Source organism: Pantherophis guttatus, chromosome 3 (assembly GCF_059756535.1).
Source record: "Pantherophis guttatus breed Tessera chromosome 3, ASM5975653v1, whole genome shotgun sequence".
NCBI lineage: Eukaryota > Metazoa > Chordata > Lepidosauria > Squamata > Colubridae > Pantherophis > Pantherophis guttatus.
Window position 1 is genome coordinate 69793763 of NC_142065.1, and position 18240 is coordinate 69812002.

Consider the following 18240-nt stretch of genomic DNA (forward strand, 5'->3'; position numbering starts at 1 on the left):
TCAGAGAGCATGGTTAAACATAATTTAGATAATCTGGGAATTGCAGCATCTCTAATTCTAATGGGAGCTTGGGCTAGAAATTGTAGCTTTGACCGGCATCCTTTATTATATTCCCTCATCACATTAGAGCTTAATAGCAGTTTTGAGACTGAATATCTGATGCACACTATTAAGGTCCCAAATTTTGGTTTTTAAACAGCAGAAGTAGAGATATTTTGTGACCCTTTTGATTTGAAATTCAGTCCTATAAATACCAACATGCATTACATTTTTTATTCATGACACTGCTTCTTGCACTCTGGTCATAATCCTTGTTGTAATAATGCTAATTTTGTTGACTTTCTAGGGGTGAAAGATATTAAAAAATATTCAATTTAATAAATTACTAAATATATTTAGCTGGATTGGAACCATCCATTGCTGAGATCTTCCTCCTATCAAGATAATTCACTGTAATTTGGGACATATCCATGTAATTTCCATGCAATTAAAGATGTGTTTTGCCGTTACCTCCTGCAATATTTTTTTAAATGTATCAATCTTGCTGTATCACTGATATTCCATGTAGGTCAAACCAGGCCCAATCTTATATAGGTATTGAATCAACAGCAGGTTAACTAAGTGCTGCCACTTGCTGAGACAATACTTTTTTTAAGGCCAACCAAAATGGCACAAATGAATGTGCTAATAGTTTGAGTTCTTTAGAAATTTTCATCATATTATAAAATTATTGCAAGCTCCATATTGACTTCTTGGTCAAATGGTGATCAACTATACTTAATCTTATGGAACTCATCCTTCTACCTGGTTGCAATCCTTTCTGTTCCTTTGGAGTCATTTATTGGTTTTAGTGAAAGTGGTGCCTAATGAAGTTGTATGTAATGAATATGATTCTGTAAGAAAGTTCTCCACAGGTCTTTGTGCACATATATAACTTACGTGTAAATTTAATGTATAGATGACAGTTTAAAGAACGATCACTTTTTAAAGTAACCAGTTTACCAATTTTGGTAAACTGGTTACTTTGGTTTGATTGTCTGGGGTATGAATTAAGCTACCAAATTTTGTGTTACTTGCAGATTTGATAACTCCAGCTTTATTAATTCAACTCAGTCATGAAGATACAGTAGTTTGCCAAGATTATTCTTTGGGCTTAGGTTACTTAATCCAAGTTTTCTAGGGGAACTTAATGTATTAAAGATTGTAATATATAATACCCAATGTCTTTGAATCCTCAAGTCTTCCTCTTATACAACAAAACCTGTCCTTTATGAAAAATAGTGTTTATTTGTATTTATTTATTATGAAATGTATTTGTTTTTTAATGTTTTTATGTTGTAAGCCACCCAAAGTTGTTGAACACAAGATGGGTGGCAAATACATTTCATAATAAATAAATAAAATAAATAAGTAATCATTCTCCCTATCATCATTGAAGAGAAGGATGATCAGGACTGACCCTTGGGTATCTTAATTCTTTATTCTAATGTGAATCAATCTGGTGGCATGCTACCTCATCTGCTACCTTTTAGCTCTAAACAGCACCTGCTGACCAAAGCTCCTAGATAGAGTGTTCTGGGGCAGATAAACCGGTGGTCGATCATGGACTGACACTTTAAGAAATAAGTCATATAACATGGTGATCAGAAACATCCACAGGATCTAATTCTTTCTTGAAAATGTTGGAAGCTGCTTTCATAATTTGCCTTCCCTTGATCTCCCTGCGGTCATTTCTGGTAGTAACTAAGGTGTTGCAGATTCAAATCTGGCTTAATTGTGAAGACCTCTGAACTATCTTGTCTTAGTCATTGTCTCACAGCCTAATATACTCATAGTTTTATTGTTAAGCTGCAAATACAGTTCTGAGCATCTTAGAGGAAAAAAATGAGTTTCATTTAAAATCAATAAATTTAGTCTGAGGTCTTTTGCCAGGGAAAGGAGTGCGTATTACATTTGGCTTAAGGCTCCTTGGCTCAGTATTGTGGCAGTATTGGATATTAGCTTTTGCAAAGTGCTGTTCAAATCACCTTCCTTTCCTCAATCTCTGTTTCCCATTCTCAAAATGAGATTAATATTGACCTGTTTCTTAGAGTCATTGTGAAGATGAACAAGAATAAGTTTTACAAAGTTCCTTGTGTGCTAGAAGTGATCTCTGTCTCTGTCCCTCTTTTCTAACTGCAATATGGCACATACCCCTTAATAATCTTAGTTCATGTGTACACTTTCACAAAGAGAGATTATGTCACCAGTCAGTGCTATGTATGGAACTGATAATTCAATTTCCCACCCCTCCATCCCGAAGTCTGCAAAAGAAAGAGAAAACATTAATGAAAGTAAACATATTATGTACCTGTCACTTTTAGTTTTTCATCAACGCAGAGAGAAACTAGATTGATGGCAGTTCCTTTTAGTGTGGTATCTTGTAGAGACATTTATTCATTTCCTCATAGATCCTATTCATTATCAGTATCAGCATTCCCACTGATTTTAGCAGGCTTTACATCAAACTGTGAGGCTTATTTTTTTTTTTCTGGTGGATTACCAAAAAGTAAATATAAAACAGGATGACCTACCTATTTTCAAAGAGACTCTAAATCTGTGGCTTGGTTAAAGAGGCAATATATTTCATGACCAATAACAACAATCAAGTATTCAATCATGAGTACACCAGCTGTGTGTACTCAGGTTCTGGTAAGATGACACATGCCAAATGTCTTCCAGTACTTCACATAATTGACTTCCCATCTGACTGAAATGGCAGTAGGGAAAAACTCAGCCTCAAATGTAATGATGAAGCAGTAGCCTCAAACATTATAGCAAAATATGTATAGTTAGAATGAGCTTCAGGCTTGTTAGTTCATTAGACTTGAGACAATGGTGTTGATGATCTAAAATGAGAAATTCTGAGATGCAAATAGATTTTCCAGGCATTTGCCTAAAGATTTTGTTTACACCTTAATATATTATAATACATAGCTTTATTTCAGGGAGATATGCTGAAATAACGTTTAATGACATATACATTTTATAATTAAACGAATACATAAATAAAATTGTTCATTTTAGCTGAGTAAGCTGAAATAGTTAACTACAAATTTTGTAATTAAAAAATAAAAAAACTGCAAGATATGTGAAGATATTTAAATTCTTTTTTACGAAGACATTATATTACAGTACTTATGTGATCTCAAGTGCTAAGTTTATACGTATTGTTTTCTTGTTATTTTAAGGAACGATATATACTGTTCAGAATCTCCGAGCATGCATACCGATTCAGAGGTGAAAGAATGTAATTTGCTTAAGAATAATGTTTATGAGTGCATCTTTAAACCCTTTTACCTTCTGTCTGGATACACTATGTGGATAGAGATTAAGCACTCATTGGGAACAGTTACATCAAGACCAGTATGTGTCCTTCCAAAAGAAGTAGGTAAGTGAAAGGGATTTCCAACAATGGATTATAGCCTAAATTGATTTGAAGATTGTCAGGGTGGCAATTAATCCCATTCTGCTTTTGGATAATTGAGTTATCATGGGTCTTCTTCTCCAACTCCTCTTCCAACTCCTCCTCCTCCTTTTTTGTTTTCTTCTTCTCTGTTATCTTCACAGTACAAGCACCAACCAGAGGGGAGGACAGGGGAAGGGAAGATTGACATGGGGTTGTGATTTCACATCATTAATCCTTTTTTGGGGTATGCTTCCAAGTCACAGTTGATTTTGACTTGTGCCTTAACAAATCCCAGTAGTATTTTTGTTAAGGCTTTCAGAAGTGGTTTGCCAGTGCCTACTTCTTAGTGCGGAGAGAGAATGACTGGCCCAAAGTTATCCAGCTGTCTTTGTGCTTTCTCTATCCCAATTTCTGTCCTGATATCTTGATCACTACACCAAACTGACTTTCTTGTGATAAACACTACTTTACATACTATAACATTCTGTATCCCAAAGAGGCAGGGCCTGAATTTTGACTTTGAGATGATCTTTATCTTTACCTTTTATCTTTTATTAGATTTGTATACCGTCCTTCTCCGGACTCCGAAAGACTCCGTCTTTCGGACTCAGGGCGGTGAACAGCCAAAATAAAAACATTTGTACACAAAAGTTAAAATAATGTTTAAAAATAATTAAATGAAATTTGGCCCATAATTTAAAACATTTCAATTAAAAATCAGTATCAAATGTTAAAACCAACAAGGAATCATGGAGATGATGGCTGCTATTGTTGAATCTGCATGATATACTGTACGTGTTCAAATATAACTCTTTAAGGGCTTACAACAAATTTCATTTCCAAGGAAAGACAGTTTGCAAAACAGCTTTTTAAATGTAAGAATGAAAGGGAAATAAAAACTCTAGGTTTTTGCCTCCCTTTTAAGTTGTATGTAATACAGCTAATGCAAGCTGCAATACAAAATTCCTTTTAAGATGTATCCTGTATTTCAATCTGTAATTATAAAAATGTAATTGCTGCTGCTTACATATATGTACTATTGGGTTGATTTTTTTCTATTTTTTCATATTCCACCTCCAAAGTATTCCTTTCAATTGGCCATTTTAATTATTTGGTCAGCCTGTGTGGAAGATAAAGATAGCTGTTTTTATTAAAACTGAAAGAAAATTAAATGCATATGAAATTGCAATGATTTATCAGGCCTTGCAATAAACATTTAAAATAAGTTTTCATTTCTAATATGTCTTTATTATATTTCCATGTTGATAGATAGGGAGGTGATGTATAGAACAGATTATTCTCGCTCAAGAGTTACAGGATTCAATAACAAGATCATAAGGTCTTGTATGGTCATTTAAAGGTTGGTTTTGGAGATTCAGTTCTGTTGCAGCTACAGATACGACAAAGGCTGCAATGTTTGTTGTTTGCTCCTTCCACCTTTAAAGCAGCACATAAAAGACGCCTCATTTTAACATCAAAAAAGAGATGTGTGTACAGGAGTAGTTAGACGTCTCTTTGTCACCAGCTTTACCTGCCTTCAGTCCTTTGTTCTGAGCATTTTCCTTCTTACGGATCTCCAGTATTGTGCATGAGTCACCGTGCCGGGAAGGTGGTGAAGAATGAGAAAATGGGACAATGACGTGTTAAAAGGGGGAAAAATAATACATATTTACATTATAAATCCACCCCATTGCCTTCAATGGGCCTAAGATTATGGTTGCTTTCTAGCATTGCTGAAGATCAGCAACCGTTGCTGTGATTTTCTGAGCAGTTTGAACCAATCATCTTTACTGAACAGGTTTAAAGATGTTGCATTTCTAAAAGCCACAAAAAATAATTGGCTTCCTTATTAAATTATTATAAAATTTACTTAAAATTAATTTGAAAACAAAATGATTTCTAATTAGATCTTGCATCAGTGGTGGTATTCAGCTGGTTCTATCCAGTTCAAGTGAACCGGTAGCGGCGGCTGCAGGAGGCTCCGCCCACCCACCTGGACGCCATCACGTCCCATTTTTGACGCTCTGCGCATGCACAGAAGGTCCTGCGCATGCACAGAGGTGTCACACACGAGCAAAACAAGCACGAGCACACTCACATTTGCAAACCAGTAGCCAAGGTAAATGAATACCACCCCTGTCTTGCATCTGTATCATACAGAATAGAATAGAATAGAATAGAATAGAATAGAATAGAATAGAATAGAATAGAATAGAATAGAATAGAATAGAATAGAATAGAAAAACAGATTGCAAGGGACCTTGGAGGTCTTCTAATCCAACCCCTTGCTTAGGCAGGAAACACTATACCATTTCAGACATATGGTTGTCCAATCTTTTCTTAAAAACTTCCAGTGTTGGAGCAATCACAACTTCTGAAGGCAAGTTATTCCACTGATTAATTGTTCTGTCAGGAGATTTCTTCTTAGTTCTAGGTTGCTTCTCTCCTTGATTAGTTTCCATCCATTGCTTCTTATTCTTGGTAACCACTCTTCTTTCTGGAAGTTTAACATCAGAAATCCAATTCCATAAAATCTTTAGAATTGGGCAACTCAGTATTTTTCAGCTATCAGTCTTTACCAGATTATTGAGAAGCTAGATATTATATTTCTTCCAAAAATGTAAGAACACCAGAAAAACCTTGGAGGAGCAATGCTGTCCTCTGGATTTCGGGACAAGTTTAACACAGTGGTTATGAGTTAATTCTAGATTGAAAGAATCACAGATGGAGTTTTTCATGAGAAGGAACTTTTTTTTTTAAGGCAACAGGTTATTACTGCAATTGCTTACAATTAAAGTATGACAAAGACACATTTTTATAAATTGCAAGATACATTATTTTGGTGAAATGTAATAGGGAAGAACCAGTGCATAGATATCCAAGGGAGATACCCAGTAAGTCAGCCAAATTTCTTTTGTTTACCTTTCTAGTGAAGCCATTCTCTCCCTTCAATGTCAAAGCTGAGATTACAGAGGACACTGGGCAACTGAATGTGAGTTGGAAGAACCCTGAACTTCCAAAGAATGACCTTCAGTTTCAAGTTCGATATGTGGCTAGCGGAGAAGACATTAACTGGAAGGTATGTTCTGATTTAATGCAAACTAATGCTTTACTGAGGATTCTTCTGTTAGTTTTATTAGTGTCTGGTTCATCTTGGGAGGAAAAAGAACAATTTTGATATGTTTCTTTCTTTTTTCTAATCTTGGCTTTAGCCACTCAGAAATTATTTTATTATTATTGGTTAGGTTTCTTTGCTTTTTTTTTATAGATTCAGGAAGTTCCTGCTGTATCAGTTACCTCTGTGAGTATTGCTGTACAAGATCCCTGTGTAGTTTACATTATTCAGGTGCGCTGCAGGATGACTGAAGGAATTGGCTATTGGAGTGATTGGAGCAGATCTGTTTATACAGTTGTTAAGGATATCAAAGGTCAGTATATTACCTATATGCTTTTGGCTATATGCTATATTACCTATATGCTTTTCATTTAGAACAAGTTGTATGTAAACAATTTGAAATATGTGTTATTTTTTCAGCTCCTTTGAGAGGACCTGAATTCTGGAGAGTTATTAATGAAGATCCCATTATGAACCAGAAAAATGTTACTTTACTTTGGAAGGTAATTCTGAGAAGAAGAATAAGATGCTCAACATCTAATTTTTTGTATTGCTCTATTATTCTTTACAATTAGTTATATCAAACTAGCTAAAACTGTAGTTCCTTTACTGTTAATGTATGTGGGGTAATAATCAATTTGGCTTTCTCTTTCAATTAGTTAAAAATATAAAGAAGACATTTTATATATTGGCCTGATTTACACAATTCTTAAAATATATTAATCAAGAGCCTTTTTAAAAATAGAAAAGGGGAAGTTTTTAAAAATTTGAAGTTCCACAATGTAATTATTATTGTTTACATGCAACTTTCAGAAGTGTATCTTTTTTTAAGGACTATTTTTTGATTAAGCTTTGATTCAGGAAAAAAAAAATCCTAGTAGGCTTTAATGCTAAAAGTTGCCTTGGAATAGAATTTCTAAATTTGTTTTCAAAGGAATTAAAGGTAGAATTTTTTGCATTTCTGTTTGTGATAGGCATCATTCAAGTTTGCACTGCCTTTCAGGGATGCATGATCCAAACAACTTTATTATCAAAATCAGCACATCAGCAAATATATAGCATGGTTCTTTAAAATCCTACAACCTTTTAAAAAGTTGAACAACTTTTACATTGCAAGTACAAAAAGTTGTACTTGCAATGTCAACAGTTAACGCAAATAAAACCTAAAGCCAAATGGTTCTCCCTTCTCCTTTCAATATTCTACATGATTTCAAAATTTTCTCCAAAGATTCCAGGTCTAAAGATTAGATCCTGAGGATACATGAGCTGTTGCACAGAGAAGGAGAGAATATTCTCTTGTATGAGCATAAGTCTGTTCCCATGCTACTGGATTCTACCCAATGCCTTAAACTAAAAACAGTCTGTCTGTCTAAACTAACAAGTGTTTCCAATCAGAATTCTTAGAAATATGGAACCAGCACAGATAGTTTACTAAATTAGAAATCCATCTAATTGCTTTCACACTTTAAAAACCTCCAGTGCACTTTGAAAAAAATCAGTTTAAAATTCTTGATTTCTCAGCAAATTAGTTTAATTTCTGACCTAGTTGGCTACATAAGACTGTGAAAGTTAACATTTGTAGGAAATGAATCAAATATCTTCTCCTATATTATTAAAAAAAATCTAAACTTTAGTTTCAACTGCAATACAAAATATCTAATATATGTGTATTTTTTTACAGCCACTGATGAAGAATCTTTCTTTATGTAGAGTTCTAGACTATGTAGTAGAGCATAATACCTCAGAAAATATTGCTTGGTCTGACTATATAGAAAATGACACTACTTACACTTTTTCATGGTCCGAAGATATACATTCTGTTAAAATTCTAGCAATCAACTCAATTGGAGCTTCCTCTGTGAATTTTATTTTAACTCTTTCACAACAAATAAGCACAGGTAAGAGCAACCGTTTTGGATTCTTGCTCCCACATAACCCTTTTAATGTATGACTATACGTTTAATGCAGAAGGTATTTGATCTTTTGGAAAGTCCTTCCAAAAGAATGTAGGATTTTCAACCAAAATTTTGAATAGATTCATTTTTATTACTCTCATGCTGGAATGCTGATACATGTACTATATATAAAATAGCCAAAATATATGGACAGTGTTCTTATTAAAATTATACAGTGATCTGTATTTTCCTCAGCCAAGGACTATATGTCACTTTTGGATGGCATGTAGAGGCCATCCAAAAGCGTGCAAAAGTGTCAATGGAGTCATCATACATTAAAACAATGGATGAAGTTGGGTGATAAAGTCATGCTCCTTTTTACCAAGCAATGCAGATATGCATTTTATTTGATTGCCCAATTGTACACATCATTTTGACATGTTTGATTCCTCTCTCTCCACTGATGCCCTCCAGAATAGTGGAGGAGGCAAGGCAAGATCTACATTTGATTTACAAAACTACATTTATATTTAATAAATATTAAATATTATTGACTATAGTCTCTAATTATGTTTTAATACCTATTTCATTACAAAAAATAATGAAGTATAGCTATTTGGACATGTGGCCAGGGAAATTAAAGTTGGGTTTCCTGATCTAAATTTTACAGTTTTTTTATCCAAATAAATTTACTTGTATTATACATGTGAATTAAACTTGTTTCTTCTAATTGGAAATCTAGTAATATTATTCTTTTCTTTACTTATGAAGTTTACAATATTTCTAATCTACAAAATAAAATGAAGTAATTTTGTATTTTTTTTAAGAGATTGGGTGAATTCTTTCTAATTTTCTATCTGATTACCATTTTTTTATTTGTTTCTTGATTGGTTTGAATTAGTAAACATTCTGCAGTCTCTGAATATCTACCCAATGAACAGCAGTTGTGTAATAATGTCCTGGACACTTTTACCTATGGATTATGTGGTTACATCCTTTGTAATTGAATGGACCAATCTAAATGGAGAAGAACAAATTAAATGGATAACAGTTCCTTCTAATGTTAGGAGGTATCATATATTTGGTGAGTTTGAATATGAAAACATATGCTTCTGTGTTTTTGTTGTTGTTGTTACAACAATACTTATTTTGGAAGAAAAGAATTACCTGAACATGAGATAAAACATAGAAGGATAAGGAATGTTGTGTGTATATTGATTTATTGAAAAACAATTAAAAATAAAAATTCCTAAAAAGTCATGTTAAGTTATATTTAATATAGTTGCATTGATTTTTTTAAAAAAATAATTAAAAAAAAACCTTCCTTCCTTAATTTTGTTGCAACATGATTTTGCAATATTGGGGAACCATATATAAGAAGTTAAGCAACTGCAGATTGCCCCAACTTAAATTATGGTAGATGAAGAAGAATATTATTGTTATATGTGGTAACATTTTATTTGTGATTTTGAGAAGCTATTTGTAGTTCTCCAATATAGGAAAGTGCCAGTTTTCTAAACTTATAAGTCTCAAACTGGTGCTTAACTTTTTTAGCTCTGACGTTTTATGTAGCTGTGTGTCTCTTCTATGAATCTGACCAACTGTGAGTTGCTGGTACTTGTCCATTAAACATTATTGTTTCATTCCAGATAACTTTGTACTCATTGAGAAATACAGATTTAGTTTATATCCGGTCATTAACGAAGGAGTCACAAAACCTGCGATAACAGAAGGATTTTCCAAAGGTGATTTTAGTGAACTGTTATCTTATAACTTCTTAAATAATGAGAATACAAATAATACTAGGACACACTTCATAACATAAATGTGTTTTAAAAACTTTTTTACAGAGTTTAACAGAATATATTTATATTCCAGTTATGTTTATATTCCCGTTAGTAAATAGAATATAAAACATTCTTGCAAAATATAAATGGTTTGAAAGGGATTTTGTTGTTAATGACGGCTGCCACTCAGACTACAAAGGATCATGTAAGTGACACATGTGAGAACAATCAAGTATTCATCATGAAAATTGCTATCTGTCATATCTAATATATGCTCTCCAGTTAAACTCACAAGATGGCACTAGCTAATTTTGTTGGGTGTTAGAGCAGCCAAAACCATATTAGTAAGTATACTGGACTGGACTGAATTCTCCACCTTGTTCCACTTGAAAAAAGAAACACCTATAGGCAGCAATAAAACAATAGATATTATCCATGTGTACAATTCATGGCTTAATCCTTGTAGGAAAACGCTTCTGTGGTAGCATTTTTTTAATTAAAAAGAGAGTGGCTAATTGTATTTAATGTTTCAAATATCACATGAAAAAAATACGGTAAACCTGATATTGGCTAATTTAATACAGAACCAAACAGGAAACAGGGTTTCTTCAATATTTTAAGAAACAATTCATATGGAAATGTGAACTCGTTCATGGGCAATAAATTCTCCTGATTATTTTGATTAAACTGAAGCGAAAATGCTGCTCTTTCAATCTGTTCTTCAAAATTGCCTAGTTGAATGCATATCTTCTCTGAGAAGAGGGGACCAAAATAGGATTTAAGTAGTACTGCCTTTTCTTTGTTATCTGTTCTGCCCTCCTCAATGAGCAGCTGGTATATCGATTGTTTTCTTTGTTACTCTGAACATCTCTAAATAAGCCCTTTTGCTAATCTCAGTACATTCTGCTCTTAGTTTTTCTGACATCTCTCTACCAATCTAGGTATACGTGTACTGTTTCTTGGTAATATGTCTCTCATTCTACCTCTTATATGTGCCTTTTTGGATTTTCAGTTTTTTCACTTTATGAACAACCCCATTGGTTTCTTCTGCTCCTTTCTTTTTATTTCCACATTTTAATTATTTCCAAATGTTCTTTTTAGAATCTCAGTTTTCAGGTATTCCCATTAATCTGTGCATACTTTTTCCATTTTTCTCCTACTACTGTGGAGTCCTATATATAATCATTAAAAGTTTTTACAATCAGATTTCTTGATGTCTAAGATATGTATTTCACTACACTATATTTTCTGCCCCAGCCCAGTATTCTTACTTTTGTTTACGTTGTATACTGAATCATTAGTTACATGTTAGTTAAAAACAAGACAAGGAATTTAATTCTCCCTTCTCTGAAGAAAAATATTCCAAGCTAATTCCTGGGTGTCTTGGAATGATTATTTTGTTTACCAACAGATGTCTGAACTATAAAGTGTCCATCGGTTATTCCTTCTCTCTTTGAAGACTCAAAAATTGAAAAACTTCATGTATATGAAAACGTCACTTATGATTAATATTATTAAGTTGTTTGTAGTAGGTTTTCATAATAACTCAGGTTTTATTCCTTTTTCCATTTATTATCCTTATATTTCAGTACCACAACCAAGTTCTTTGCACTGAATTTCTGTGGCAATGTGGATATTTCATGTTAATGTGGTCACAAAAAAAGTAATTGGAAGGATGTTTGTGCTCCATCAGTTGTACAATGTTTATGGGGAGTGTAAAAAGTATGCTTAGTTACATGATAAAGTGAAAGAAGAGGCTGTGCATGAGAAAAAGTTTATATAAGAGAATGACTGGCAAAAAAAAAAGAGAGAGAATGATAGAAATAATATAGAGAAAAAGAGTAGTGAAGAATATAGTCAACTAGAGCAAGTAATGGTTAAATTTAAAAGGAGTAGAGAAAAACAAAATACTTAAATTGGTGGCAATTTAAAAACTTGGAAGTGAAAATTGTTAAGAGTCTCCAGCAGAACTAATGGAATTAAAAGTGATTAAATGTTTTGGGATGAAAATAAAGTGAGGGAATGCTAGAAGCAGTCTAGAGATCTACATGGGAATGATAAGTAGGTATCAAAAGTGGAATGAAAACAAATTATATAAATGTACGGGTAGTCAAGTTATGACTGGTCGGTTAAAACAAACTTCAAAAAACTTATTTATTTATTTATTTATTTATTTATTTATTTATTTATTTATTGGTTCGATTTATATGCCGCCCTTCTCCGGAGACTCAGGGCAGCTTACAATGCGTTAAGCAATAGTCTTCATACTTCTGTATATACCTGCTTAGTAGGGCTTTCGGCCCTCCCAAGCGGTATTCTTTTTTATACAAAGTCAGCTTATTGCCCCCACAATCATTTTACCTACCTTGGAAGGATGGAAGGCTGAGTCAACCTTGAGCCTGGTGAGATTTGGACTCGCAGTAATTGCAGGCAGCTGGCAGCTAACTGCTACTTAACAGCACTTTAGACCGCTGCGCCACCAAGGCTCCTTATGAACTTTTGCCGAAGTAATGACTGCTGCACTTTCCCCCTCATGGTCATGTGATCACAATTGGGACTTTGGCAACCAGCTCACATTTATAACTGGTTGCATTAACCCATGGTTACGTGACTATGATTTGCAGTGGTTTGGGTTTTTTTGCCATTTTTCAGAAAAAAACATTGCAAATCAAAATGTTTGGTGGTAAAATGGTCATAAAATCAAGTTTGTCACATGGTTCCTTGACTTATGACTCTGATGACTTACAAATGAAATTGTGGTTGTAGGTAGAGAACTACTTGTAGTCAAAGAAAAAAAGTGATGAAAGAAAAAATTTAGTGAAAATATTGACAAATCATAAGAAGACAGAAATATTAAAATACCAAGGAAAGTAAAAATACAGATATGGTTTGCTTATGAAAGGGTTGTGTGACTTATTTAATATGTGTGAAGACTTAAATATGTGTGCATAATGATTGCAAGATTCTACTATGGCTCTTCTATAGAAAAGGCAAATTACCTAATTAAATGTTCCTGAGAAAGTGTTTAACTGAATTCTGATTTTGAAAGAGTGATGGTGTGACAATGAACAAAATGTGGGAAGTACAGTGTACCTTTATACTGGGCGGGGGAGTCTGCAGATCTGATGTTTGCTCTTCAGCAGGTTGTTGAAAAATGTATGAATGTGAAATAATTTATTTTTATGTTTGCTGATTTAGAGGAACCACATGATAACTTGAATTTGGCTTTGGTAATGAAATGTTTTGTGTGAAGATGATCACAAGCTGGCAGTTGCCGAATATATTAAGAACACTCTATGATGAAGCTATTATTATTATTTCATGTGACATAACAGAATACAAGCATTAATGCAGAAAAACTCACAAAATGTGTAAATATAAAATATCAGAACAATGAACCATTAAAAAACACACAAAACAAGTGATGAATAAAATTACAAATAAAATTAAATTATGTATGAACAGTTACTAAGGTGGTTAAATCTACAGGCGAGATATCTAGATCATTTAGCTACTGGTAGAGTCTCCTTGAGACGATATATTTCATGCAGGGATCCAGAGTACCTTCTGAGGAGGCATTCCATCACAATATAATGTAAAGTTTGCAGGACTTTATGATGAAACTAATGGATGACAATAAATGCTTGTGACATTAGAAGTATATTGGTTGTTTTCACACTACACTCAGGATTTGGAAGTTAATTAGAGGAGATGGGAGTAGGGGGGGCAGGGACGCCGCACCTGCTGTATTCAGGTGGTGGCGCATTCCCGCTCTCACTGCTCACCCTGCCTCCCTGGGGGTGCGAGAGCAGGGAACCCTGGACTCTGGCTGGTGTATGTGAATGCCAGGTCCGTAGCGAATAAGGCCCCCCTCGTACAAGATCTTATCGATGAGGAGGGCGCGGACCTGGCTTGCATTACGGAGTCCTGGTTGGGGCAGGAGGGGGGAATTCCTCTCTCTGATTTATGCCCCCCAGGCTTTCGTGTACTGCACCAGCCGCGATGCCAGGGAAGGGCTGGGGTGGCGGCGGTGGTTATTAGAGAAAGTCTTAGTCCTAGGGAGGTCACTGTCCCTCAGATAGGCGGGTGTGAGTCTCTCCTATTGAAGTGGGACCCTGGAGTTCAGTCAGGTTTGTTGGTCACATACCTATCTCCCAGTTGTGTGGCCACTGCCCTGCCCGCACCGCTCGATGTCTTGGCCGAAGTGGCAGTTGAACTCCCCAGCCTTTTGGTTGTGGGAGATTTCAATCTGCCATCGATTGGCGAGACATCTGAGACAGTTCGGGAGTTCATGGCCTCCATGGCGGCCATGGACCTGACTCAGGTGATTCAGGGCCCAACTCATAGGGGTGGACACACACTTGACCTGGTTTTTCTCTCTGGGCAGTGGATAAATGGCCGGGGTAGGTAAATAAATAAATAAATAAATAAAATTATAGCTATCCAGTCTCTTAACTCGTTATTTGGTCCCTGCTTCGGCAGAAAACACTAAAAAATGACTTAGCTAGTTTATAAATTTTATATATAATCTTTAGGGCAGATAGGAATAAAGCCTTAAACACAACAGTTGATTAACCAGTTAAACACAAAGAAATCAGAAACTTTTAATACATATCTGTGCTACAGGGTTTAAATTCTAATTTTTTTTTCATCCTTCACAGTTAATGGATTCTTGGCAAGTCTTGTGAAGGCCTTGGGAGGTAGCTGAAGGATGTTTATATAACAGTTCTCTTTATTGGCAGAGAAAACAGTTCTCCCTTACCAGTCTCAATTCATATAGTTGGGGATATATTTTTCTAAGTAGATGATATGTTTTATTCAGAATCCAAGGAATTTGAAACCAGTGGTATTTAACAGAAAAATCAATTAAATAATTGAAAGTTATATATACATAGAAAAAAACTAGAATAGGTTGATATGTTTGTATACTTGATAGAATCTGTGCTAAAGATTGAAAAATGGAGAAAATTTTAAAACATGATAATTCTGGTATAAACGTAGTGTATGGTCTATTTTGAGTAGTGATTATTTGTCAGAATAAAACACTTATATATAAAATACTTCTGCTCTATTTATGTTGAAGTGAGAGTTTGGTAGGTGAAAAGAAACTGAATGTTGAATACAAGAATAAGAAATATGTTAAACATTTAAAAGATAGTAATGAATAATTAGTAAAAAAAGAAATATACTGAGAGAGTTTGTGGTATAAAGAGCATGATTGACGATTTAGTTACAGAACAAAAATATGGAAGAAGATTAAGAGGAAAGAGAAGGCCAAGAAAATCATGGTTTCATGATACAGGTAGTTCTCTACTTACAGCCACAATTTCAAAAATTGAACTCAAAATTTCCATTGCTAAGCAAAGACAGTTGTTAAGTGAGTTTTGCCCCATTTTACATCCTTTCTTGCTACAGTTGTTAAATGATCTAGCTTCCACATTGACTTGTTAGAAGGTCACAGAAGGTGATAACATGATCTGGGGATATGTTCATAAATATGAACCAGTTGCCAAATGTCCGAATTTTGGTCACATGACTATGAGGATGATGCAATGGTTGTAAGTGTGAAAAAAGGTAATGAGTCAATTTTTCAAGTGCCATTGTAACTTTGAATAGGCACTAAATTAATGGTTGTAAATCAAGGATTAGCTGTACTCAAAATAAGAGAGATTAAGTTGGAAGAACAAAAGCCATGTATGAAGTGATATATAGAAATTGTAGAAGCAAGAATGATTGCAAGGGTAGAATTGTATGAACTGAATGAATACAGTGACTGATTTTGATGGAAACTAGATTTAACTAACTTTTTTTTTCTTATATCATGCATTTTGGCGTTTTATTTTTTATTCATGTTCTGTGCTTATTTGCTTAGTTTGAGCTGGAGTGTTTGCTTGTTTGATTGATTGATTGATTTATAGAGCCACTCATCTCAACAGTGTAATGGGTATGTATGTTTGTACAAGTTATTATTAACTTTTAATTCGAAATAATAATCCTGCCATGAAATACAGCTTCAGCCATAATTTTGGTTTTTTTCTTTTTTCGGTTCAACTATTTATATTGAAAATGCAAAACAAAACAAAAAAATCCACAACAACATTTGAGAAGGATTTATGGACACAACCAAACCTTCATAACAGATAGCAGCATAGTAATAGTTTACATTTAAGTATAGAATTTTTTTTATTTCACATAAACATTTTGCCAAGTATTATAGGACGTGATTGCTACTTACAATGGCAAAGCAGGAAATTGTATCTGCCTTAAATATTGTTTTTAGTTCATATAATATAATTTTGTATAATATACATTATTAATACTTATTAATAGGGTTAGGATGCATTTCATTTCTGCTGATATATGTTTGAAGCGCCTTTGAATGCTTAGCCCTATTAAGTATGCATTACTTAGAACAGGGTTGTCAAACTCAAGGCCCGCAGGCCAGATTCTGTCGCTGGGATGCTTAAATGTGGCCCATGGAAATATCAAAGGGCTGGCCCGCAGTGCCTCTGCTGGCTAAAATGGGCCACGTGCAGCCCCCTGCGGCCCAGTTTTTGCCAGCAGAGTGCTGCTGGAGGCTGGGGAAGCAGAAAATGGGCCACAAGGCTCGTTTTTGGCCTATTTTTGGTTGTTTTTGGCCCATTTTCAGCCAGTAGACTGCTGCAGGAGGCCGTGGAGGGCGATAATGAAATTACACAGTCATTGTCATGCTTCTTTAGCAGTATTTCCTGCTTGTTAATGATATTTAATGCTGCTTCTTTTGAGTACTCATACAGAGAATTGGGATGCATGGCTAATTTAGCCAATCAATGTATTTTTAACTATATATTCAAACTTACACATTTTTAAAAAATCTGATTAATTCAAACCGGTTAAGATTTAACTTTGAGTAAATAAGAATTCAATGTTTAAAGTCTTTTAATCTTATTCTGCATTAATTAAGCTGGAGGCCTGGTGAATTTAACTTTCCTGTTCTGTACATAGGATCTGACTTGAAAAATATAATCTAGAATACAAAGATATTCAGCCTAGAATAATCTTCACCCATTCAGTTTAATGTCACTGAAGTAATATTTTGCAAGTGTATTTGGAATGTAATGGTAATGACTTTTTAAAATAAATTATTTTTCCAGATAGGATTGAAAAGCAGCACGATGTGAACTTCTACGTGATTCTACCCTTAATGATTTCATGCTCATTTCTGCTTCTTGGAGCATTGTTGATTTTGCAGCATAGGTAAAGTTTTCTTTCATGATGCTTGTTGAATCTGTTCCTAGTAGGAGAATATTACATACAATAATCTATATGATCATCCATTTAAATGGATGAATAGAGAATAAATTAAATTTAAAAATTAAAATTATGAAATATTTACCAATTATTAGAGTTTGCATTGTAGTATTATTCTTTGCAGCAACCCAGAAGCTGTAATATTTTTTCTCATCATTATTTTGTTAGATTTATATCTTAGCTTCTATTAAAGACTATACAGTATACATAGCACTGCTTCTATAATTTTTCATATAGGAAAGAATGAGCAGAGAGAGAATGCCTAGTACAAAACCATAGAGTATATCTTCATAGCTGAGGGTAGCCTTGAACCAGGATCTCTCAGGTCCTGGTTCACAGCCTTAGACACTACACCTAATTTGCTTTTGCTTATCCTTTGAACCAAATCAATTCATTATCTGCATTTTTTCAGAATTAAGAAATTATTGTGGGTTGATGTCCCAAACCCGAAGAATTGTTCTTGGGCACAAGGAGTTAATTTCCAAAAGGTATGGAATTCTATTTTAATGCATTTCATTGTTATATTTTACTTGAAAACTGAGTCTGATTACTATCATTAAATTACTAATGGGTTTTCAGGTACACTGACAAAAATAAATCCACCTGAATAGGTATCCCTTCAGAGGTAGATATACATGCATATTCTAAAAATATCCTTCCAGTTTTTTTATTATTATTACTATTATAGAATACTATTATTATTAT

At 34.1% G+C, this 18240-nt stretch overlaps 1 protein-coding gene across 5 annotated transcripts in view; it reads left to right on the forward strand.

Moving 5' to 3' along the window:
* The window catches only part of LEPR (leptin receptor), a 68625-nt gene that overhangs the window by 40220 nt on the left and 10165 nt on the right, over positions 1 to 18240 (forward strand). For all 5 annotated transcript variants that reach the window (XM_034433267.3, XM_034433268.3, XM_087891077.1 and 2 more), the window contains 9 exons: positions 3231 to 3430; positions 6379 to 6527; positions 6717 to 6876; positions 6984 to 7066; positions 8245 to 8461; positions 9360 to 9542; positions 10108 to 10203; positions 17379 to 17481; positions 17948 to 18023. In XM_034433267.3, the coding sequence (XP_034289158.1) occupies positions 3231 to 3430; positions 6379 to 6527; positions 6717 to 6876; positions 6984 to 7066; positions 8245 to 8461; positions 9360 to 9542; positions 10108 to 10203; positions 17379 to 17481; positions 17948 to 18023 (1267 nt within the window). The remainder of the gene's footprint in view (positions 1 to 3230; positions 3431 to 6378; positions 6528 to 6716; positions 6877 to 6983; positions 7067 to 8244; positions 8462 to 9359; positions 9543 to 10107; positions 10204 to 17378; positions 17482 to 17947; positions 18024 to 18240) is intronic.